The 23,597-nt window shown below is 54.9% G+C and overlaps 1 protein-coding gene across 1 annotated transcript in view; it reads right to left on the bottom strand.

Moving 5' to 3' along the window:
* CCDC57 (coiled-coil domain containing 57) overlaps positions 1-23,597 on the bottom strand; it is a 75,905-nt gene that overhangs the window by 16,721 nt on the left and 35,587 nt on the right. Inside the window, exons 11-16 of the mRNA XM_042783568.1 lie at positions 21,613-21,786; positions 19,720-19,823; positions 14,941-15,162; positions 12,124-12,244; positions 11,472-11,647; positions 10,446-10,743 (exon numbers count right to left, since the gene is read on the bottom strand). Of these exons, the coding sequence (XP_042639502.1) occupies positions 10,446-10,743; positions 11,472-11,647; positions 12,124-12,244; positions 14,941-15,162; positions 19,720-19,823; positions 21,613-21,786 (1,095 nt within the window). The remainder of the gene's footprint in view (positions 1-10,445; positions 10,744-11,471; positions 11,648-12,123; positions 12,245-14,940; positions 15,163-19,719; positions 19,824-21,612; positions 21,787-23,597) is intronic.

The raw sequence follows: 23,597 nt of genomic DNA, 5'->3' as shown, positions 1-23,597 counted from the left end.
CTGTGGGTCGGAATGGACTCCAGGCAGTGGGTGTGGTTTGGGCTTTGCTTCCATGAAGACTGACAGCCTTGGGACCCTGTGGGGCAGTTCCACTCTGTCCTCTAGGGGCGCTGTGAGTCAGAATTTAACCTCTGTAGTGGGTGGCTTTATTCTGTTTGTTTTTGAGTGACAGGCATCTGCTTGCCCTCCTGCTGCCAATGAGATTATTTTTATCAAAAGCTGCAGACTGTGGAAACCCTGGGCGTCACAGGAAGCTGCATGCTGGCTGCTGTTTGACAGACCTGCAAATCCTGCCCCTCCTTGGAGTTTGGACTGACTGCTCTTCCTCTGGAAAGGGCCCTCTTTTGTCTCCATTTGCAACTCAATCCCTTTGCTGAGGGCAAGTCTGACTTTTTCTTTGAACCCACAAGACTGCCAGCTGATGAACCTTGAATGTTTGTTCAGTTTTCAGAATACTGTCTTCTCATTGTGGGGCGGGGGACCGTGAGGGGCCAGACCTGCAGAGACATTTGTTCTGTAAGCGATCGGCGCTAAAATGGATGAGACGCAGCCGAGAGGGACAAGAGAGCCAGTGGAAACGCGAGGGGTGGAGATGCTTTCCCAGTGCTCAGAGCAGCTCTGCGTGAGTGGAGGGGCCCAGGAGGAGCGGTCTGCGCCCTAATTCTGCGTCCTGCTCACAGGAGCCAGCCCTCCTCCCCAGCCTGCAGGGGGCACCAGGGAGCTGAGAAAACACAACCTGAACCCGATGTGGGACTTGGGAATGGAGTCAAAAGGCACTTACAGATCCAGGAAAGGAGCTTCGGGCTCCGTCCACAACTCCCGGTGAACGGGGAAACAGCCACAACGGCGGTTTCTAGAAACTAATTACAAGGAATCAGTTGGCAAAGGAGAGCTCTGGTGGTGCAGTGCCTAAGGCATCTGACTGCTAACCAGAAGGCTGGCAGTTCAAACCCACCAGCCACTCCTCGGAAGGAAGGTTGGGCAATCTACTTCCATAGCAATATTGCTTCAGAAACCCAAGGAGAGGTCACTATGAGTTGGATCCGACTTCACAGCAGTGAGTTTGGTTTTTTTAATTTAGTTGGCAAAGAACATTGAAAATACCATGGGTGGCCAGAAGGAAAACAAACAAACAAACATCTGTCCTGGAAGAAGTACAGCTAGAATGCTCCTTGGAAATGAGAATGGCCAGACTCTGTCTCACCTACTCGGGTCGTGTTGTCAGAAGGGACCATTCCCTGGAGGAGGATGTCATGCTTGGCAAGGTGGAGGGTCACTGAAGAAGGGGAAGGCCCTCGACATGGATCGACACGGTGGCTGCAACTATGGGCGCAGGCACAGCGCACTGTGAGGCTGGCACGGAACCGGGCAGTGCTTCCCTCTGTTGCACACAGGGTCGCGTGAGGCGCGGCCGACTTGACTGCACCCAACAATCACAATGATAATGCTGCTAGCTGCTGACGAGGCGGTTCCAACTCATAGCGACCCCATGCGACAGAGGACTGCCCCGCGGCTCAGGCCCTCTTCTGCAGAGGGACAGACCACCGGGTCTTTCCTCCACAGTGCCGCTCGGTGGGCCTGCACCACCCGCTGTCCCACCAGGGCTCCCCGTACATAGTACACAAACATCACACCATACCTCAGAGCCTGTGGGACACGGTCGAAAGCTACATTCAACCGAAATTAAGAAATGCAATCACTGAGTAAAAAATAAATAAAATAAACGTTAGATACTCAGTTCGAGAGACCAGGAAGAGGACACCAAAATAAGCCCAAGGAAAGGAGGAGTAAAGATGACGTGGAACCTTCCACTGAGACAGAAGACTGGGCAGACGGGAATCTGTCCACCCGTCAGATCCAGACCTTGCGGAAGGAAGCAGAGAAGTGGGGGTGTCTGAGATGCCCAGTCAGAACTCCCAAGAGACCAGGAAGAAATGAAAGAACCAGGACTCGAAGAAACAATAGCTGAGAATCTTCAACGATGGAAAAAGAAGAAAACGTGCGCCTGAAGATTGAAAACCATACCGATTCCTGAGCAGGGTAAAGCCGATCCCCACTTAGACCCTGATGGTTGACAACAGATTAAGAAAAAGTTCAAAAGCTGCTGGGGTCTGCAAAGAAAAGACCCTCTACAGAGGCATGGAGGCCAGGCTCTGGCAACTCCTCCGGGACAACAGAGTATCCTTTCAAGAGAAGTGTGAGGAATGCCAACACAGGGACCTGCCCTTCCAAAATGTGGTCCAGATAAAACCATTTCCCCGTGTGCAGCCCGGGAGCGCTCACCACCTGTGCTCCTTCCCCAGCAAAGCTGCCAGAGCCAAGCCGGGGCCCCAGGGGCAGGGCCAGCCTATCCCCTCCCCAGCCCGTACTGACCCAAACGAAGTCGTGTGACTGACACCCTCTCTGCAGCCTCCGGAAGGACAAGGAAACTGTCTGTGGAGTACAGGGCTCTGCTGTCAGCGCCTTCCGCAGACAGACAGCTGAGAGAGGCTGTGACGCCGAACACGACAGTCAGCGTTCCTGGGGTCCCCACAGTTCAGGGTGTAGGATTTTAGTGTGCCCCAGCCCAGGGCTCTGCAGACAGGTGCCTGCATATGCATGGAGCCAGTGCACGGTCAAGACTGGAGCTTGGTGTCCAAGCGGTCGGGGGCTGCTGTGCATGGGCAGGGCCCCACTCCAGGAAGACAGCCTGTGGAGTTCCAAAAAATCGTTTCATAAAATCTGAGCTGAAAGGATTGTTCCTGGATTCATGTTTTTCTACACTAGGATTTAAAGTACACGTGTAGTAACTTGCGTGCACCAACGGGCATTTTATTATGTATATACGTGCCGATCAACAGTACCAGGTCAGCTGGCTAACCGTTTAGACAAAAATAAAGCCAGAGTCCAAGTTTATTCTCTTTCTAGATGGGTAAGATTTTGATGCAGAGATAAGTGCATGAAACCACAGAGGTACTGGGAGAAGACACAAGAACGTATAACAACAAGTCCAACACAAACCCCAAACCAGGAGTTCAAACTCCACTTGGTCAAACCACAAATGGCTGGTGAGGATGAAAAACTGAAGACATACGAGTGGAGATAGTAACACGTCTCTCCCCCCTTCACCCGGCAAAGCACTTTTAAGATGAGTGCCTTGTCTCTAGGAGGTTACGGCCACCTGGTATTTTCATTTATGGGGGTGAAAACAGGGACCGAGAAGGCTGTCTGCACAGCAAGACTGTCACCCTCACAGTCGCTTGCAAATGTCTTCTCAGGAGACCCGTGCACAGTGGTGGTGATGTACCACTGTCCATGACAACTCAACACAATGTGACCACAGTGTAATCTCCCCAGAGTGACCTGAAGGCCCCCTGAGTGCTTCAGTCACAAGGAAGTTTGCCCGTGCCTGAAGGCCAGGGTAGAGCCTGGGAGCAGGACTGTGGCCATACAGGCGTATGTGTGTGTCTACATGAATACGGACGTACTGATGGGTGGGGGACAGACAGAGGCTCCCGGCATTTCCACCAGAAGGTGGATGATCGCCGGTCATGTCTTTCTGCTTTCCAGACCCCCATGTTTACAGCGAGCAGGTCTCCTTTCTGGAACCACAGAGTCCTGGTGATGTCGGAAGTGCTCCTGTGTCCAGATTTCTGGAAAAGGTAGAACTCGGGGTATGGGGAGGCAGACAGGAAGAGCTGAGTCTGCGTGCTCATTGCACTTGGAGGGGGAGCCCCAGTGGGCTGCACCCTCTGTCTACTGTGGTGCGAGGTGGGCAGAGCTCCCCAGGGCCCAGCTCAGGGCCACAGGCCTTACCCCAGGGTCCAGGGTTCACGGTCACTGGAGCTAAGGTGGCCTTCTAGAAGGAGGGCTAGGGCCACCAGGGGCTACACAATCAGACAGGAAGGACCACGTTGGCAAGAGGGCCCTGTGGCTGAGTGCAGACGTGGGCTCTGGCCAAGGACAGGCACACATGAGTCCTAGGCCAACTGGCCAGCTGGGTCACGGGGCCACCCTGTAGGGGCCAGGTGGCCTGAGCCATCCCCTCGAGCCACATAGACAGTTCTTATGTTCTTAATTTTGCTGAAAGAGGACAGCAAGTTTTGGTCACAGTTGGCCATTCTGTACTGCTTAATGACAAAAGCCACCACCTCATGGACCAGATGCATAATCTTGGTGCTAAATATGCAGACAGACCAGTGTTGCCCACAGCCTTTGCTGTCAGGGCTACCTTCATATGAGAAGGGAGATATCTGACCACGTGATGTTTTGAGGAAGGAGAGCCTTCCCAAGAGGAAACAGACGTTGGGGTTTGCGTATCGCAGCCTTCAAGGCCTAAGCAAGTATGCTGAGCAGAGTCCCAAACCCCTGTGGGTGCTCCTGATCCGACCACCGAGAGATTGCCACGCTTCCTCCCAGCACACACTCAGACTCAACTTTAGTCTCTCGCAAATGCAGGTACTTACACACACTCACAAGCACGCACACCCATGAGCACATGCAGGCATACAGTCACACTCACATGCAGCCACACATGCACGTTCACACACACACACACACACATTACATGTGCAATACATATGCAAACACACAAGCACATGTGACAACCACACTTGCACATGCACATGCCCACAAACATGCCCACATGCACACATGTGCACACATGGTCATGCTCACACACACCCTAAGACACACTCTTGCTCATACAAACCCTCATATGCACAAATGCCCACATGCACACACACTCTCTCACACACACTCACACACCCTAACAGACACATGCCTTCTCACTCTCACACACACACACATATCCATGCCCACTCTCACACCCTAACACACACACACCTGCTCACACACACACTCACCCTAACATGCACATACCTGCTCACACTCATATGCATCCTCACATGCACACACCTCACACTCTCATACTCAGACACATGCACTTACATACCCTAACATATACACACTCACATCCTTAAACACACACATGCAGGTGTGCCCTCACACACACCCTCAAACACCTGCACACACATGTTCACACTCATACCCTCACATTCTTATACTCACACATGCTCACAGCCACACACACATAGGCACATGCCCTCTCTCATATACACACACCTCACACACATACCCTCACATGCACAGATGTGCTCCCCTCCATCCTCATATGCACATATATACACAAATGCCCACTCTCACACCCTTCCATGTACATGTCCTACCACACACCCTCACAAGCATATATGTATGTACTTGCACACAAAACCCCTAACACACATCACACGTGCTCACCTTTACAGCCTCATACCCATGCACACAAGCTCACACTCACATGTACACATGCTCACACTCCCTCACACGTGCTCACCCTCACACTCTCACACGTGCTTACCATCACACATGCATGTGCTCACAACTACACATGCACACAAACATGTGCTCACATACCCCAACACACATGTATCCTCACATGCTCACACGCACATGCTCACACACACAGGTGCTCAACCCTCACATGCACATGCGTTCACATGCTCACCCACCCTCACACACACATGTGCAGTGCTCACTAACACACCCTCTCACACACATGCTCACAGCACGTTTACAAGCACACACATGCACATGCTCACACTCATACCCTCACATGTGCTCACACCCACTCTCACATGTGCTCACACGCACTCACACACATGCTCACACACCTTTGCACACACACACATGCTCACACTTACACTCTCAGCACATGCATGTGTTGCTCACCCTCACATACACACATGCAGTGCTCACTCTCACGTACATACGTGCTCGCACACACCCACGTGCTCACACCCGCACACATGTTCACACACACACCCTCATATGTGCTCACTCACACCTTCGCACATACACATGCTCCCACATGCACCCTCACACACCTCCCCCAGTACATCTGCTTTGTTTCTCTAAACCCGCCCTTCTGCAGCTTCTTCCATCAGGACACATCCGGCCCAGAGCCTCACAGACACGTGCCCGTGGGCTAGCCTCACAGTCTGCTCCAGAAACATCTGACAAAACTTTTATGGTCAGTAGAAGTGCAGTCCACAGAGGCTGGGACCCCAGGGAAAAGCTAGCCATCACTGTACCTAGTCTGAGGGACGTCCTTGGAGACAGCTCCCCAGAGGCTGTGTCCTGGTGACAAGCATCCAGACCAATCCCATGACAAAAGCGCTGCTGGGGACATCCCTGCACATCTCTGCGCCAGCGAGACCGATTTCGAGCCCATTTCTAGGAAGGACGGCTGACTGGAGGGTGTGAGGGGCATGTAAACGTGAGCACTTCAGCCCAATGGCCCCCCAAAGCCTGCAGCAGCTTAGGTTCTAGCCAATGATGGGGGACGTGTCCCCGTGTGCTCTTGGCACCAAACGGCCTCCCGTGCCATGGACTTCTTGCCCTCTCAGCTCTCAGCCCCTTGCCTTGGGGCTGTGTGGAGCTCCTCCTCTGGGGCTCACCACCAGCTGGGACCTGGGTCTCAGCTTCTTGGATCTGTCAAATGAGCGCAAATGAGTTTTCCAGTCTGTTCCCTATCTTTCATCTTTGTCCAGGACACCTTTTCCTGAGATGTTTTAGAATGTAAAGAAATCCAATCTGATCACTTCTTTTATCTTACATAGCCACCTTCCTAACTCATTAGGGGAGCTGTAGGGTTGAACCGAGTTAGTGTGTGCATGGCCAGTGGGGAGCGGGCAGTGAGAGCTGAACCCCACATCACACATACCCAGGCCGACAGAAGCGCTAATGCAGGAGCGTTTCCTAGGAGCGGGGTAGGTATATGGGTGGGTGGATGGGTGGGTAAATGGAAGGGTGGATGGATGGGTAGATGGGGGGATAGGTGGATGGGTAGGTGGGTAGGTGGATGTGTGGGTAGGTGGATGGGTGGGCAGGTGGATAGGTGGATGGATGGGTAGATGGGGGGATAGGTGGATGGGTAGGTGGGTAGGTGGATGTGTGGGTAGGTGGATGGGTGGGCAGGTGGATAGGTGGATGGATGGGTAGATGAGTTCACCAAGGCCACATTGTGGCCACACACCCAAGGCTAGAAGAGAGGGTGGCTGTCTAGTGAAAGAGAAATGCCCTAAACTGACCCAAGAGGCAGAAAACCCAAACAGGCCAATCACCAGGAAAGACACGAGGACATTCTTAAAAGTTGACCCTGAACACAGGCACCAAGGATGGAAGTCTGCCACATTTGTCCCCTTTCTACCTTCAGAGAAGGCTGTACCCTAACCCCTGGGGACTTTTGGTTTTCTGACACTAAGGTAGCCAGGGTGGAGGTGGAAAGAGGAGACAGTGGGTTAGCCAGGTTTGGGGCCTGTGGCAGAGGAATGGCAGAAGGCAGGATATACCTGGCACCCGGCAGGGACTCATGTACTGGATGGATGGAAGGATGGATGGATGGTGCATGGGTCCGTGGATGAATGTGGATGGGTGGATGAGTAGGTGGGTAGGTGGATGGGTGGATGGATTGGTGAATGGGTAGATGGATGGGTTGGTGAATGGGTAGATGGGAGGATAGATGAGTGGATGGAAGGGTGGATGGAAGAGTAGATGGATGGAAGAGTAGATGGATGGATGGGTGGGTAAGTGGGTCAGCGGGTAGTTGGATGGATGGGTGAGTAGTGGATGGATGGATGAATGGGTGGATTGATGGGTAGGTGGGTAGGTAGATGGGTGGATAGATAGGTGGATGGATGGGTAGGGTGGTAGGTGGATGGGTAGTTGGATGAGTTGGTGAATGGTTAGATGGATGGGTGGGTGGTGGATGGATGGGTAGATGGGTGGATGGATAGGTGGGTGGATGGATGGATAGATGGATAGGTATAGGGATGGGTCAATGGATTGGTAGGTGGGTAGGTGGATGGGTAGATGGATCAGTGGATGGATGGATGGATGGGTCGGTGGATGGGTATATGGATGTATGGATAGGTGTATGGGTTGGTGGGTAAACGGAAAAGTGGATGGATGGGTAGGTTCATGGGTAGATGGGTGGATAGGTGGATGGGTGGGTAGGTGGGTAGATGGATGGGTGAATACGTGGGTAAGTAGATGGGTGGGTAGGTAAGTAGATGGGTAGGTGGATCGGTAGGTGGATGGGTATGTGAGTAGGTGGGTAGATGGAAGGGTATATGGAGAATGGGTAGGTGGGTAGGTGGATAGATGGATAGACGGATGGGTGGATGGGTGGGTAGATGGGTAGACAGATGGGAAAGTAGGTAAGTAGATGGACGGATAGGTGGTTGGGTGCGTGGGTAGGTGGATAGGTGGATACTTGGATAGGTGGGTAGGTGGATGGGTGGGTAAGTGGGTAGATAGATGGAGAGGTAGGTAAGTGGATGGATGGGTAGGTGGATGGGTGCATGGGTAGATGGAAGGGTGGATGGATGGGTAGGTGGGTAGGTGGATGGATGGATGGGTGGGTAGATAGGTAAGTGGATGGATGGGTAGGTGGATGAGTGTGTGGGTAGGTGGGTAGATGGAAAGGTAGATGGACGGGTAGGTGGATGGGTGTGTTACCCACCTAACCTTCCATCCACCCACCCACCTATCCACCTACCCACCCCTCAACCTAATAGATGGGTAGGTGGATGGGTGTGTGGGTAGGTGGGTAGATGGAAGGGTAGGTGGATGGGTAGGTGGGTAGGTAGATGGTTGGGTAGGTAGGTAAGTAGATGGGTAGGTGGATGGGTGTATTACCTACTTAACCTTCCGTTCCCCTACCCACCTATCCACCTATCCACCTATCCATCCATCCACCCATCCACTTACCTGCCTACCCACACCTCAACCTAAGTAAATGGGTAGGTGGATGGGTGTGTGGGTAGGTGAGTAGATGCAAGGGTGGATGGATGGGTAGGTGGATGGGTGGGTAGGTCGGTAAGTTGATGGGTGGGTCGGTAGGTAAGTGGATGGGTAGATGAGTGGATGGGTGGGTAGGTGGATACATGGATGAGTAGGTAAGTGGCTGGGTGGGTGAGTAGGTAGGTGTATGGGTGGATGGGGAGAAGATTCAGGGAAACACATGGCTGAGGGCTGGGCTAGCTACAGGAAGCCACGAGGAGGAAAAAGCAGATATGGGAAGAAGGATCAGCTGGAGAAGGAGGCCCAGCTGCGCTGGACGACGACAGCCTTGGTGTTGTTGTTGTTGTTGTTGTTATTTGCCGTCGAGTCAGCCCCGACTCATAGCGACCCCTCCTTGGGTTTCCGAGGCAGTATCACTACGGAAGTAGGATTGCCCAACCTTCCTTCTGAGGAGTGGCTGGTGGGTTTGAACCGCCAGCCTTCTGGTTAGCAGTCAAGTGCTTTAGGCACTATGCTACCAGAGCTCCCGACGACAGCCTTAGGGGCTGAGAAATGGCCCCCCAGCAGGGGCGTGCCGGCAGGCCTGGTGTGGAAGCAACATCAGATGCGGGAGGGTGCCGCCTTAGAAAATGACAAAACAGCAGATTCAGACAGCAAACGGAGCTGCTGTGGGTCCAAGGTGAGTAACAGGATGGGTGCAGAGGCAAAGTGGGAGACTACATGTGAAAGTGTAGAAAAAAATCTGTCCTTGACTGGGACAGAAGGCGGGGGCCAAGCGGCTGAGTGTGGACGCCTGCACGGTGGGGTCTGCACACATAGAGCATCTGTCAGGAGCACTTAACCACTGGGTGCTCCACGGCCCTCTTCCCAAGGTGGCAGGTGGGTTCTTGGAATGACAAGGCCCCTGAGACAAGGCCTTTTCTGATGTCCCTGAACGCAAGAAGCTGATGTTTATAGTGTCTTCAGAGGACGCTCAGGTGGTTCGTCCGTTCTGGCCTCTAGCACCTGGCACACAATGGCCACGCAGCAAATATCAGTGGGACACGCCAATGATGCATGTCTGCTCCCGCCACACCCTCCACTAGAAGCCTAGTAATCCGTGGCCCCGGGGCCCCCAACGTGAGCTAGCCCCAGCCCGTGCACTCTGGCAGTCGTCCTGCACACAGTGGATACTCCACTAGCTACTGCTGTTCTCCCTGGGAAGAGAGTATAGGACAAGGACAGCTTCCGGCCTTTCCCTGTTCCTCCCAGAGGAAGACTTTCCCAAATGCCTAAGTGCCCACCCTCCTTCAACGCTCCGTAGTTCAGGAGGACGTGCTGAGGGAAGCCAAGACCAGGCTCAGCACTGAACACCCACCACTGGTGACCCTTCCACATGTTCTCAGCTCAGGAGATCCACAAGAACACTCATCCTTCCAAAAAGGAGTGAGATGGCCTGGACCTCCCTTCTGGAACATTCCTTGTGGACATGGCTCCCGGGCCCTGAACTTCCCTCAGCTTTTGGGCCCTGAGACTGCAGGGGATCCTGGTGGGATGAAGGCCCCAGAGCCTCAACTGGAGGTTCATCACAGTCACTGGAGCTCTCCGGGAGCCAGGGGTGGAAGCCTCAAGGGGCGGAGCACCAGCAACGGTGGCAGAAGAGGCGCTGGTACGGTGCTCCGGGAACCACCAGCGCCCACGTGTCGCCGTGGGACCCCGCTCTGCAAGGGCTGCTCGCTCTCCCGGGCCCCGCAGCCACTCACCCCGGGGACGGCCCAGCCCTGCACGGAGCCGGTTTCCGGCCTCCACCAGCTGCTCGTTCTGCTGCTGCAGGCGCATGATGCTCCAGGCTGCGGCCCTCAGCTTCCGCTGCAGTCGGCGCTCTGGGGATCGCGGTGCAGGCCTCGGCTTGGTGCTGTGGGACTCACCACCTGCAGGGCCCTGCAGTGCAAACACAGGCAGCCGTCAGACATGGCAGCACCTGCCAATGGGCGAGGCGGGACGAGAGGAGGGGTGCCACTGGATGGGAGCCCTCTGTGACCTTGCATGCCCAGGGCCCCCTTCCTGGCTCCGATTGTCCCTGTCTGCCCCCCAGCCATGCCGCCCCCCCAAAACAGGCATCTCTGTCCACACCAGCGGTTACACAAAGGTGCTACCGGGGTGCATCCACAGGGGGACAGAGGGCAGCTGCATGCTGTGGGATCACCTGCACGCCGCGGGGTCACGTGCACGCCGCGGGGTCACCTGCCTCCTCTCGGGCTGGGTGTGGCCTCAGGCCCTCAGCTCGCCCCCCCACTTCCGGCCCTCTTTGCCTCTGTCCCTCCCTGGTGAGGATGGTGAACATCAAGTGGCCCTGCCCGTTGGCCCCTGACAGTGATGTCAGGACTCGGGGCCAGGGCAGCTCTTCCAGAGGGTCCTTCCTGACTCCAAAAGGTGGGGTCAACCACTGACCCTCAATGAGCGTGCTGACAGGATGCCAGGACACACCCAGGCCGGATTCCCACAATGTGGGGGCAGGAGTGGCACAGAGTATGGGGCCCCCTGCTGCTCAGGGGCTACCCCCAGCAGTGCTCCAAAGAGGTGGGGTAAGAAGAGCAAGTACAGGAAAGAGGGATGGGGGCAGGTACTTCAGGTGAGGGTCGGAGACACCCCAGGAGGCCCTGCCCCACTTGGGCCACCTGGCCCCCCACCTGGGAAAGCCACATCACGCCTGCCTGGCAGGGCACCCACCCGGAGCCCTGGACGGACAAGCACAGCCTGTCCTGCCAGGTGTCCAGGCGTGCTGCCATGCCCTCCTGGTGCTGGCGCTGGGGCCCGGGCACACGCCGCAGGCCAGGCTGGTGCACTGCAGGGGGTAGTGGCAGGGACGGCAGGGACAGCCTTGCCAGCCTGAGGCCCTCTGGAGCAAGACAGTGCTGAGACTCCGTGGCCCATTCTCCCCTTGGCAGGGCACCCCCAGCCTACTCCCCTGAGTGTGACTGTTGTACCTCTGTCGAAGTCAGCACCCCTCCCCATGCCCTGGCACCTATGGTGCTCCTGGCCACACAGGGGAAAGGACGGGAAGGCAGGGGACCTGGGGCCCATCCATGTCCAGGGACCAGCTCTTCTTGAGGGACCCTCAGGGACAGGAGGACAGATCCACGGGGAAAGTGTCACGGCCTTCCTGCCTGGCCTGCTGTGAGCAATTGCATGGAGAGGGGACCGGGCCTGTGATGAGGGGATGGCTTCTGGCTTGCTGTCAGCTAGCTGATGTGAGGAGAGCTATTCTGGGGACTGAAACTTAGCAAACCTCCTAAGACAGAAACTTAGAACAAAACCCACCCTTCCAAAGCAGCACCTCCAAAGCTGGCCGAGCCGTGGTGGACGGCTCCGGCTCCAGTGATGCTGATGTTTTGGTCAGAGGCTGAGTGCGGCAGCCTACTGCTGAGTCCCTGTCCCGTGTCTGGGAAGTCACAGAAGGAGGCCACCTCCCTGGGCCCCACTGGTCAAGTTCCGGATTTACTCTGAGCCTCTCTGCAGCCCCTCCCGAGAGTACCAATTCTGTGGTTTGAGCCCAAAGTCTCAAGCCACTGGCCCCAGCCTGAGCCGAGGCCCGGCCCACTCTTCGGTGAGTACAGGGTCATGTCCCAGTGGGACCAGGCATCACGAGAATCTCACATGTTGGATTCTGTTTTCAGAGAGGAGCTCTCAGTCAGGGCCCGCAGCAGGCGTCTGTATCCTGTCACGTCCCAGGGTCCAGGTCCCAGGGTCCAGAAACATCCAGTCCTACCACCACGGTAACTGTGAGGATGGTGGACAACAGTGACACACTGCCCCCTGGTGGGTGGTGGGGCCCAAAGCAGTGGCCCTGCAGTCCCAGGAGCAGCTGGTTCCAATCTGCCCCCAGCCTCTCTGGTCCCTTCCAGTTCACAGCACACAGGCAAACCGCAGGCCCCTGGCCAGGCTAAGAGGCTCCCACGCTTGGCATAACTGGTGGGGCAGTGCTAGCTTTTTATCTGACAGAGTTTCAGACTTACAGAAGCATTACAGGGTAGCAGCAGGGACCCTGTGGGCCGTCTACCCAGGCTCACAGGGCGACAGCTGCCCGTTGGGACGTCATTGGTTCCAACATGTTCTCCTGAACCATCTCAGGGTAACTGGAAACGCTGGGCCCCTTCACACATTCAATGTCAACAAGGTCATTCCCGGTGCCCACAGCACAACCCTCAAAATCGCAAGTCCTACCTGCACAACCCTATGATCCCGTCCACACTCACTTCCGTCCACATGATAGGCGTGTGGACAGTCTCAGGCACGTCCCTGACCCAGCACAGGACAGTCACTCTGCTGTGGGGCTTGTCAGTCTCCTTTGCCGGAATGTTCTCAGCCTGCATTTGTCCTCACAGCTCTAATGTGTGGGGCATGCCCCTCAGTGTGGGTTCACCAGATGCATCCTCGCTGTCACACCTGGGCTCTGCACCTTGCAGGGGCACCAGAAGGGACACTCCTGTGTGGAGCTGTGGGGTGGGGTGTCCGTCCATTGGTGATGGTGGCTCTGTCTACTCGGTTAAGGTGGTGGACACCGAGTTCCTCCACTGAAGGGTCCCTGCTCCCTGTGTTAATAAGTAATTTTGGGGAGAGACTGCAGACTGAAAAGCACCATTTCTTATCAGCCTCTCTGGCTGCATCACGCCTGCTGACGGGCCTGTGTGCTGCCAGCTGACCTCCACTCTGAGGACAAGCTCTCTCTTCACCTGTCTACCTGCTCAAGATTCAAGTGGACACACACATGGACAGGCACGTAGACACGCATGTGGACACTCGCATGGACGAGCAAGTGGATGGGCATGTGGACATGCGTGTGGATAGGCACATGGCAGTTCATGTGGACATTTGTATAGATAGGCGTGTGGACACGTGTGCGGACAGGTGTGTGGGTGGACAGGTGTGTGGACATGTGGGTGGGTGGGGGTGTGGACACACATGTGGACAGGTACGTGGAACCATGTGTGGACAACTGGATGGATGCACATTGTTCTCTCCCTCCCTTGCTGTCCTGTTTCCCACCATCACTGACCAGCCCCATTTGTCCACAGAGCCTTCTGGGCTGGTCCCACACCCTCCCAGTGCCCCTGCTGGGGCAGCCGTCTCCCCAGGGAGCCTGGTTCTGAGAGTGCACAGGAAGCACACATGCTCTGGGCCTGGGCGTGCTCACAGCTCCTGGGAGGCTCTGCTCCCAAACCCTCTGGGGCACAGCTGGAAAGCACACACATCCTAGTGACGCCCCAGCCCCCGCCACTCCCTCTCCATGCTATGACCTCCCAGAGCAAGTAGCCTGACACCCAGGAGCCCCACGGAGTCCTCTTCCTGATGGGCTGAGATGGTCGTACAGGCCTTGGTGAGCCTGGCCAGGGAGGGCACCTCTGCTTCCTGCATGCCACATCCCCCAAGGGGGTGACTGGAGGTCACGGATGGGGGTCTTACCGGGGATCCTGCATATGAGGAATGAGGCCCAAGAACTGGGCTCAGGCTCGAACCCTGGAAGCACACTCTTTGGTAACACTTCTTCCTCCTCTCCTGTATGGCTTCTTGCCCCTCTACCCTGGGAGCTCTGGTGGCACAGTGTGCCTAAGGCATGTGACTGCTAACCAGCAGGTTGGCAGTTCAAACCCACCAGCCACTCCTCAGAAGGAAGATTGGGCAATCTACTTTCATAGTGATACTGCCTCGGAAACTGAAGGAGGGGTTGCTACGAGTCCGATCCAACTCGATGGCAGTGCCTTGCATTCCTGCGTTGCCCCTCCACTCTAAACTAGCAGGGGTGGGGCTGGGCCCTCATGGGGTGTGGGGGGACAGGGATGGGATGTGTGTGTCCCAGCAGCGTCCACAATGAGCCAGGGTGTGAACAGTGCTGGGGGCGGCAAAGGGAGGGACCGCCCTACAGGGCCAGCAGAGGCCCCCACAGCAGGGTGTGGGGCCCTGGTGACAGATGACTCTCCAGTGGGCGCAAAGACCACCCTGCCCCCAGCCCTGCTCCTACTCCAGCCCCTGGCCGCCTGGGATGTCCTCAGAGGGCTGGGGACCACACCTCCTCCAGTTTGAGTCACAGCTCCCACAGAGGCACCAGCCCCTTGTACCCTAGGAATTGGCTCTCAATACCAGCAGTGGCTGGGCACCCACCTGTCTCCTGAGAGCTGTGGCCTCCAGGGCTTGTGGCTGTGTCCTGCCCGCCACATCCCCTCCTTCCTTCCAGGTAGCACCAAGATGCCTTTCCAGTTCAGCCACCTGCAAGGCCAGCTCCGAGACCTCCATGTGCACCTGGTCCACTTCACGGGGCAGCTGGAGTCGGACAGCATCCATCACTGGGGGCTTCTGTAGCACCTAGTCACCCCGCAGATGGGTCAGGAGGGAGAGCATGAGGGGTTTGGAGCAGGTGTGAGGGAGCAGCTGTGAGGGAGCAGGTGTGAGGAGCAGCTGTGAGGGAGCAGGTCCCGGGAGCAGGTGTGAAGAGCAGGTGTGAAGAGCAGGTGTGAGGAAGCAGGTCCCGGGGAGACCAATGAGTGACTGAGAAGAGCAGAGCCAGGAAGTGGGGAAGACAGCCCCCTGCCCACCCGGCAGGTCCACTCATCCAGAGTGTGTGGCACCCAGGGCTGCTGAGCCCCAGTGCTGTGGGGACACGGAGACACGGTACCTGAGGCAGAGCCCCAGTGCTGTGGGGACACGGTACCTGAGGCAGAGCCCGCTCCAAGCCCCAAGGCGATGGGGAAGAGCCTCAAACCCTTTCCCTGAACCCGAATCCCAGGTAGGAACTCAGGTCTCCTGAAAGGTGCAGGGGGCAGGGTCATCAAAGGGTCAGGGATGGAGGGCTGAGGCCATAAAGAGGGAAGTTCCCGCCCATAGGAACAAAAGGCAGTGACCCCATTCTGCCTCAAAATTAGTCAAAACTGGAAACTTCTGTGCTTCAAGGGGCACCACCAAGAAAGCGGAAAGATAACCTACAGCACGAGAGAAAGCCGAAAATCACCAGCTGCTGAAGGACTGGATCCCAAACCCATGGACAGCGCGCACGGCTCAGCAATAAAAGGACTCACAACTCGACTTTAAAATACACAAAGGGCCAGTCGGCACAGGGCCGCGGTTCCATATCACTGCTCATCAGGGGAATGCGATCAAAGCCCTTCACCCACGCTAAGATGCCACAATAAACGAGTAAGTGTAAGTGTTGGCGAGGAAGTGGGGAGACCAGCACCCTTGTCTGCTGCTGGGGGGAGGGCAAGACGGGGCACCGTTGTGGGCAACAGCCTGGCAGCCCCTAAATGACTGAGCACAGGATCCCATCCGACCCAGCAATTCCACTCCGAGGTACTGACCCAAGAGATCTGAAAGCAAGAACTCAAACAGGTACTTAGAGGCAAATTTTTCCTGCAGCACTACTCCTAACAGCCAAAAGGGGGAAACTATACAACGTCCATCAACAGATGATGGACAAGCAGAGCGTGGCGCGTACACATCAGCCATAAACGCAGTGAAGTTCTGATATGTGCCGTGACACGGCTGAGCTCCAAATGTGATGCTGAGCGATCAGTGACGGCAAACACTGATCTATGGGTGGACAGACGGGTGGGCAGACAGGTGGACAGACGAGGAGACAGATGGGGGACAGATGAGGGGATAGACGGGGGGACAGACGGGTGGGCAGACGGGTGGACAGATGGGTGGGCAGATGGGTGGATAGATGGGGGACAGATGGGAGACAGACGGGGGGACAGACAGGTGGGCAGACGGGTGGACAGACGGGGGGACAGATGGGTGGGCAGATGGGTTGATAGATGGGGGACAGATGAGGGGACAGATGGGAGACAGACGGGTGGACAGACAGGTGGGCAGACGGGTGGACAGACGGGGGGACAGATGGAGGGACAGATGGGGGACAGATGAGGGGATAGACAGGGGGACAGACGGGTGGGCAGACGGGTGGATAGACGGGTGGGCAGATGGGTGGATAGACGGGTGGGCAGATGGGTGGATAGATGGGGGACACACGGGGGGACAGATGGGGGACAGATGGGTGGACAGATGGATGGATAGATGGGTAGACAGATGGGTGGATAGATGGGTGGACAGAAGGGTGGATATATGGGGGCACAGATGGGGGGATAGGTGGGGGGCAGACAGGTGGATATATGGGGGGACAGATGGGGTGGTAGATGGATGGACAGATGGGTGGATAGATGAGTAGACATGGCAAACACTGATCTATGGGTGGAAAGATGGGTAGATAGATGGGTGGACAGGCTGAACTATTAGCTATGTCTATGCAGGGGGGAAAGTGCCCAAGACCATGTATAGGGATGGCAGACAACGTTTCTACAAGTGTATCTGTATGTTCTATAAGAATGTCCAGGTGTCTAGTAGAGTTGACAAGGGACAAAGTTGTAGTCACTTCTTGGCCACAGCCAGCTACCAGAGGGAACAAGTAGTTAGACCTGTGGGCTTGGGACCATGGTGACAGGGGACATCAAGCTCAATTGGCAATAACATACTCCATAAAAACATTGTTCCACCCCTACTTTGGCAAGTAGTGACTGGGATCTTAAAACTTTACAAGTGGCCATCTAGATGCAACAATGGGTCTCTCCTTGTCCAGAGCAAAAAAGAATGAAGAAAACCAAAGATGCATGAAAATAATTAGTCCAAGCAACTGGTACACCATGTGATCCTCAGCCTATACAACTATGAGACCAGAAGAACTAGATGGTGTCTGGCTACTACTATCAACCACTTGGAGGGGAATTAGGGCAGGAGATCCTGGACAGAATGAGAGAACAATGTGGAACTAAAGTCAGAATTATTGAAAAAAAAAAAAAAAAAAGGGACCAGGTTTGCTGGTCTGATAGAGCCTGGTGGGACCTCTGAGACTATGGCCCCTAGCTGCCCGTCAGGTCTGAAACTGAACCCAATCCTGTGGCTTCCAGCCAAACGAAAGGCAGGCCTATGAGCTGAACATTTACATTAGGCAGATACACTCCTTGGAGAGAACAATCATGGGAGAACAGAAGGGCTGTGTGTGCACAGGGAGACAGCTCAGGGGGCAGGAGTGCATGGAAGGAAGGACACAGGGAAGAGGTAACTATGGGGAGGAAGTAGGAGGGGAGCTGTTGCATTGTGGGAAATTGCAGTCAATGTCATGAGACAGTGTATGTGAGCTGCTGTATGGAAAGTGAATTTGCTTTTTAAACTTTCACCCAAATCACAATAAAAATTAAAAAGAAAAAAATAAATGTTATGCTGAGGGAAAGATGTTGTTGTTGTTATGTGCCATCGAGTCGGATCCGACTCATAGTGACCCCTCCTTGGGTTTCCAAGGCAGTATCACTACGGAAGTAGATTGCCCCATCTTCCTTCCGAGGAGTGGCTGGTAGGTTTGAACCGCCAGCCTTCTGGTTAGCAGTCAAATGCCTTAGGCACTACGCTGCCAGAGCTCTCGAGGGAAAGATACAGATGTGAAAGGCTGCATACTGCGTGACAGGGACTCTACAGACAGAAGGTAAGGAAGTTGGCGAGGCTGTGAGGCCGGAGGAACAGGGGAGGGCGGCTTCTTTGGGGTGACTAGAAGTTCTCAAGGTGAGGTGGTGCTGGTACTCAGCTCCGGGGATGCACTGAGACCACTGCGCGTCCCTGAAGCGGAGACTGGATGGCATGGGAGCTGTATCCCTGCAGAGCTGTACTGAACAGAAGCCTGGCACACGGCCTCCTCTGCGGGGCCCCTCCTGAGGACTGGGAATGGGACGCATCACGGTGCAAAGAATTCACCTAGAGAGGCTGTTTTCTAGCACATGCACAAATCTTGGTGATGTTCAAGAGGAGCCCAGGGGGGAAAGTGTGCCTCCCCACCAGGCCACCCAGGGTGGTGCCGTCCAGGAGGGGCAGGGGCTGCCTGGGCAGTACCACCCTCAGGGTGCCCTGCCTGCCTCTGAGGACACACGTGCATTCAGCCAGGCCCAGTGTGTCAGCCCCCAGGCAAAACCAGAGGGAGCCAGGGTCTGCACGGGGCAGCGCCCCTTGCACCCCAAGGTGTCAACAATGTGCACCTATTCCCCAGGAGAAAAACTAACCAAATCGTAAAACAAAAAATTCAAAACGGAGAAGCATTTTTAAATGAAGCAGCCTTCACTCTCAGGGACTTCTCTGACCCCTGTAGACAGACAGGAACTCAACAGGTCCTTTGTTAAAAGATTGAAAATGGAAGAAAGTCTTCACTTCAAAAATTGGTATTATGAACCTGCAGCAACACAACATGTCTCGCGGGTGGTGACAGGGATTTGAGGGGTCACATCACAAGGGAAGTGGCCGGCCCAGTCTGACCATGACCCAGTGAGGGCAAGGGGACTGATGCAGGATGGGCACTATGTGCTGGCACTCCTGCCACCTGACCAGCTGCCAAAGGTCCAATGGGTCCCCGGGAACACTGGGGACCTGGCCTGTCCACTCACATTGGCCTCCTTACTCTAAACCTTTGCTCTTGTCTATGCACCTTCTACAGACCATGCCTACATATAAAACACACACACACCTACACACGCACACGGCACACACGTGGCATAGACACATACACTCAGTCATGTACTGCACATACACAGCAGAAACAGCACAGAAACACATACAGTCAAGTACCACACACACAACAGCACATAGCACATGCTCACACGCACTCACACACAGATGGACAAAGATGTATACACATATGCAAGCACAGCACAATCTCACACGTGTGTGTGCAATCAGCTGACACACACAACACTCTGCCCAAGAAGTTCTGAGGAGTGTCTGTGGTCGCCAGGACTCGCACCCACAGCCGGCTCTGAGCCTGCGCATGTCCTTCCGGTAGGGGCCCTGTGGTGTGACAGCACAACGTGCACTTTGACAGGTCAGCCTTACCGTTTGTCGAAGCCTGGAGACTAGGCAGTCCAGCAGATGGACCCTGCCCGCGAGCTTGCTGCAGGCCAGCACAGTGGGCGCCAGCTCGGCCTGCCAAGGACCCCCTGTAGAAAAGAGCACCCTCAGGCCCCAGTTCCACAGCGAGCCTCAAGGGGGCTCACTCACCCCTCTCTTTAGGGACTTAGGCATGGGTCATCCAGGAATGTGGGAAAACGGCAGCCCCTGGAAGCGTCCAGAGGGCAGTAGTCTGCACCAGCCTCCTCCTTAAGCACAGCGCCGTCTGTCCGGAAATGAAGAAGAGTCGGAGAACCCACCGTGGATGGAAGATAGCATGGAAGTGAGTAATCAGGACCACGGAACGCGGCGAGAGCTGTCCTGTCAGGGTGCCACCAGCCTAACATGCTCATTTCAGAAAGGAAGACAGGCTGACAATAAGCAACTGAAGGGTCACCCCAGAAAATGAGGAAAACAGCCACCAATTCAAATCAAATACAGTAGAAGGAAAACAGTAAAGTTAACATTAGATATTGAGAAGAAAGAAAATTGGGGGAAAAAAAAGATAAACCCTCTGTAAGACTAAGCAAGAAAAAGAGTATGTGTGCGTGCATGTGTGCATAAGTGTGCATGCATTTGAGTGCACGTGTGCACATTCGCATCCACGTGCACACATGTACGTGCACACGTGTTTTGTGCATGTTTGTACACACGTGTGTGTGGTATGTGCATCTGTGTGCACATGTGGTATGTGCATCTGTGTGCAAGTGTGTGCAAGTGTGTTTGCATGCACATGTGTGTGGGAGTTGTGAGTGTGCATCTGTGTGCATCCATGTGTGTGCACATGCATTTGTGAGTACATGCATGTGCAGGAATGTTTCTGTGTGCATCAGTGCACATGTAGGTACATGCATGAGTACATGCACTGTGTGCATCCATGAATGAGTGCGTGTACATGCATGAGTGCGTGCATTTAGATGTTCATTTGTGTGCATGTGTGTGCAGAAACCAACGACCGAGATCATGAGTAAAAAAGGGGTGCTGCTGTCTCAGGTCCCAGACACATTTTAAAAATCCTGGGAAGGCACCACAAGCAACCTTATGCCAAAACATTGAAAAATTTAGATTAAATGGGCAATTTTCTAGTAAAAAACGGCATGCATCAAAATCTGGGTAGTTCCCTAACTATGAAAAATCCCAAGCTCATAATTTAAGACCTTCTTGCAAGGAACACTCCAGGCTCAGGGGCTTCAAGTTGAGTTCTGTCAACTGTTCAAGGAGAAACAAACATAAACCTGATATAAACTATTTTAAAAAAATAAGGGGCACCTCCCAACACATTCACAAGGCCAGAGTGACCTTGACTCCAAATTTTGACATGGACGCTGTGGAGAAGGACACTCCCATGCCTGCCTCACTCACAGACTAAACACAGCAATTCCCAGTGAAGCAGTTGCAACACAAACCCAGCAACTTGCAAAAGGGACAGCACATCCCAATGTGCTGGGCTTATTCCAGAAATGCAAGTCAGTGTAACAAAGGAGGTTTGCGTTTCTGGGCAAGGTGCAGTGTGTGCATTCCACTGGCTCCTCTCACTGAACACGATTAAAAGCCGAGGACTAGACACAGAAAGCAGCTACCAGACGATTCTGGAAGGTGAGGGTGAGGAGGCAGCCAGGTCAGGGACCCTGGGTTTCACAGGGCGACTGTGCAGTGGGCCCGTCTTGCTTTGTCGTGGCTGGGATGGATCTAGGCTAGCCTGGATGCTGAGTGGCCCACCACCCAGAAAAAGCACCAAGCGCCGAGAACACAAGACCCAAGAAGAGCCTGCTCCTGTGTGTGGAGGAGGAAGGGCAGGCAGAGGCAGGCCCGGAGGGTGGGGCTGTTGGCCACACTCACCCCGGGGGACAGGCCTGTCCCCAGCGGTTTCATCAGCAGCACAGGTCCCAGGCTGGATGTCAGCATGTGAAGAGGTCATCTTTGGAGGGTCTAAGACATCTTCCAATTGTTCCTCCAGTGTTTTGAATTTATGCTTTAGGCTTCGTATTTCTGCTTCAAGGGCCAGAACATGATCTGTCAAAAAAAAGAAAACCATTTAAGAAGTCTATGAACATATGCGTGTGCACACACATCCCCAACACAGAGGCTGAGAGCTTACGAGCTTCCCAGCCCCTGCAGGCTCCAGCCTTGTCCTCTCCTCCCTCCTGGACCCGCACAACTGTCCCCATGTGATTACACTATTCACGAGTCATGACTGTGTTAGGACTCAATTGTGTCCCCCTAATGTGAGAGGCAAGTCTGTCTGGAAAGAGGCTCTGTTGGTTATGCTAATGAGCTCATACCCCAGTGGGGTGGGCCCCGAACCTAACCCTCCTGAGGTATCTCAGGTAAAGAGCAGAGTAGACAGACACACACAGGGGAAGACAGATCAACCACAACCAAAGGAGTACTAAGAATGCTCTGGGCTACCGACAAGGAGGGACTCCTCAACCTTCCGCAGAGCAGCTGGTGGGTTTGAACTGCTGACCTTTTGCAGTTAGTATTAGCAGCCTAATACTGCTTCCTCACCGGAGCTAGGAAAATAGACAGCCTGAGAAACTTTCCCGCCCTCAACCACTAGAGGGCACCATCCAGAGACCAGCATGGTCTCTCTTTTCTTTTTTCTCCAAGGAGGGGTTGCTACGAGTTGGCTTCAACTCGACTGCAGTGAGGCCTCACTTATCAAGCATTTTGTCATCTGACATTTCGCACTCATGACAATAGTGAAAATCTACTGTTGTGTGTGTGAAAATGCCGAGGTGTGAGGTGAGAGGAATGCTGGCTGTGATGGTTACGTGTCAACGTGGCTGGGCCCCGATTCTCAGTGGTTTGGCAGTTACGTAATGATGTCAGTAGGCAATTATGTGATGATGCACTCACTCTCATTTTGTGATCTGTCCCCCATTTTCACATAAGGCCAGTTTTTGATTAACGGTTGGGTCTTTGGAACTTCACCATGCTGATCAGCAAGGAGTGAGCATCCTGACATACCTGTGTCCGCCGCACCTGCTTTCATGCACCAGCGTGGACGAGTACCTTGAGTAGGGGGCCACGCATCCATGCCCCCAAGGCACCTCCACCACGAACAAAGCACGGGGAGGTATGCTCACCTCAGCTAAACATGACACGTCTGCAGGCTGTGATGGGGTCCAGGCCTAAGTGTACTGTGCGGTCTTCATTTTCCCTCTGACTAACAATGAAACATTTTGTCTTACGTATGAAACGTGACCCAATTCCCTTCCCTCAGAGGAAAAGCAGCAGCCGTTCTTTGACTAAAGGGATGTTCATTTACTGACTCTGTGACCACTTGGAACGCAGGAGCAAGTGTGCCTGCCAGCCCTCTTGTCTGCCTCCCTGTCGCACACACAAGGGGCCCCTCCCTGTCACACACACACACCATACCAGGCCCCTCCCTGTCTCACACACACCGGGCCCCTCCCTCCCTGTCTCACACACACCGGGCCCCTCCCTCCCTGTCTCACACACACCGGGCCCCTCCCTCTCTGTCGCCCACACACCAGGCCCCTCCCTCTCTGTCTCACACACGTCGGGCCCCTCCCTCACTGTCTCACACACGCCGGGCCCCTCCCTCCCTGTCTCACACACACCGGGCCCCTCCCTCTCTGTCTCACACACACCGGGCCCCTCCCTGTCTCACACACGCCGGGCCCCTCCCTCTCTGTCGCACACACACGCCGGGCCCCTCCCTCTCTGTCGCACACACACCAGGCCCCTCCCTGTCTCACACACGCTGGGCCCCTCCCTCTCTGTCACACACACACCGGGCCCCTCCCTCACTGTCTCACACACGCCGGGCCCCTCCCTCCCTGTCTCACACACACCGG

The sequence above is a fragment of the Orycteropus afer genome, unplaced genomic scaffold, assembly GCF_000298275.1.
Source record: "Orycteropus afer afer isolate SDZICR_OR568_19922 unplaced genomic scaffold, OryAfe1.0 scaffold00018, whole genome shotgun sequence".
NCBI classification, from domain to species: domain Eukaryota; kingdom Metazoa; phylum Chordata; class Mammalia; order Tubulidentata; family Orycteropodidae; genus Orycteropus; species Orycteropus afer.
This window is presented reverse-complemented; position numbering and strand designations above follow the sequence as displayed.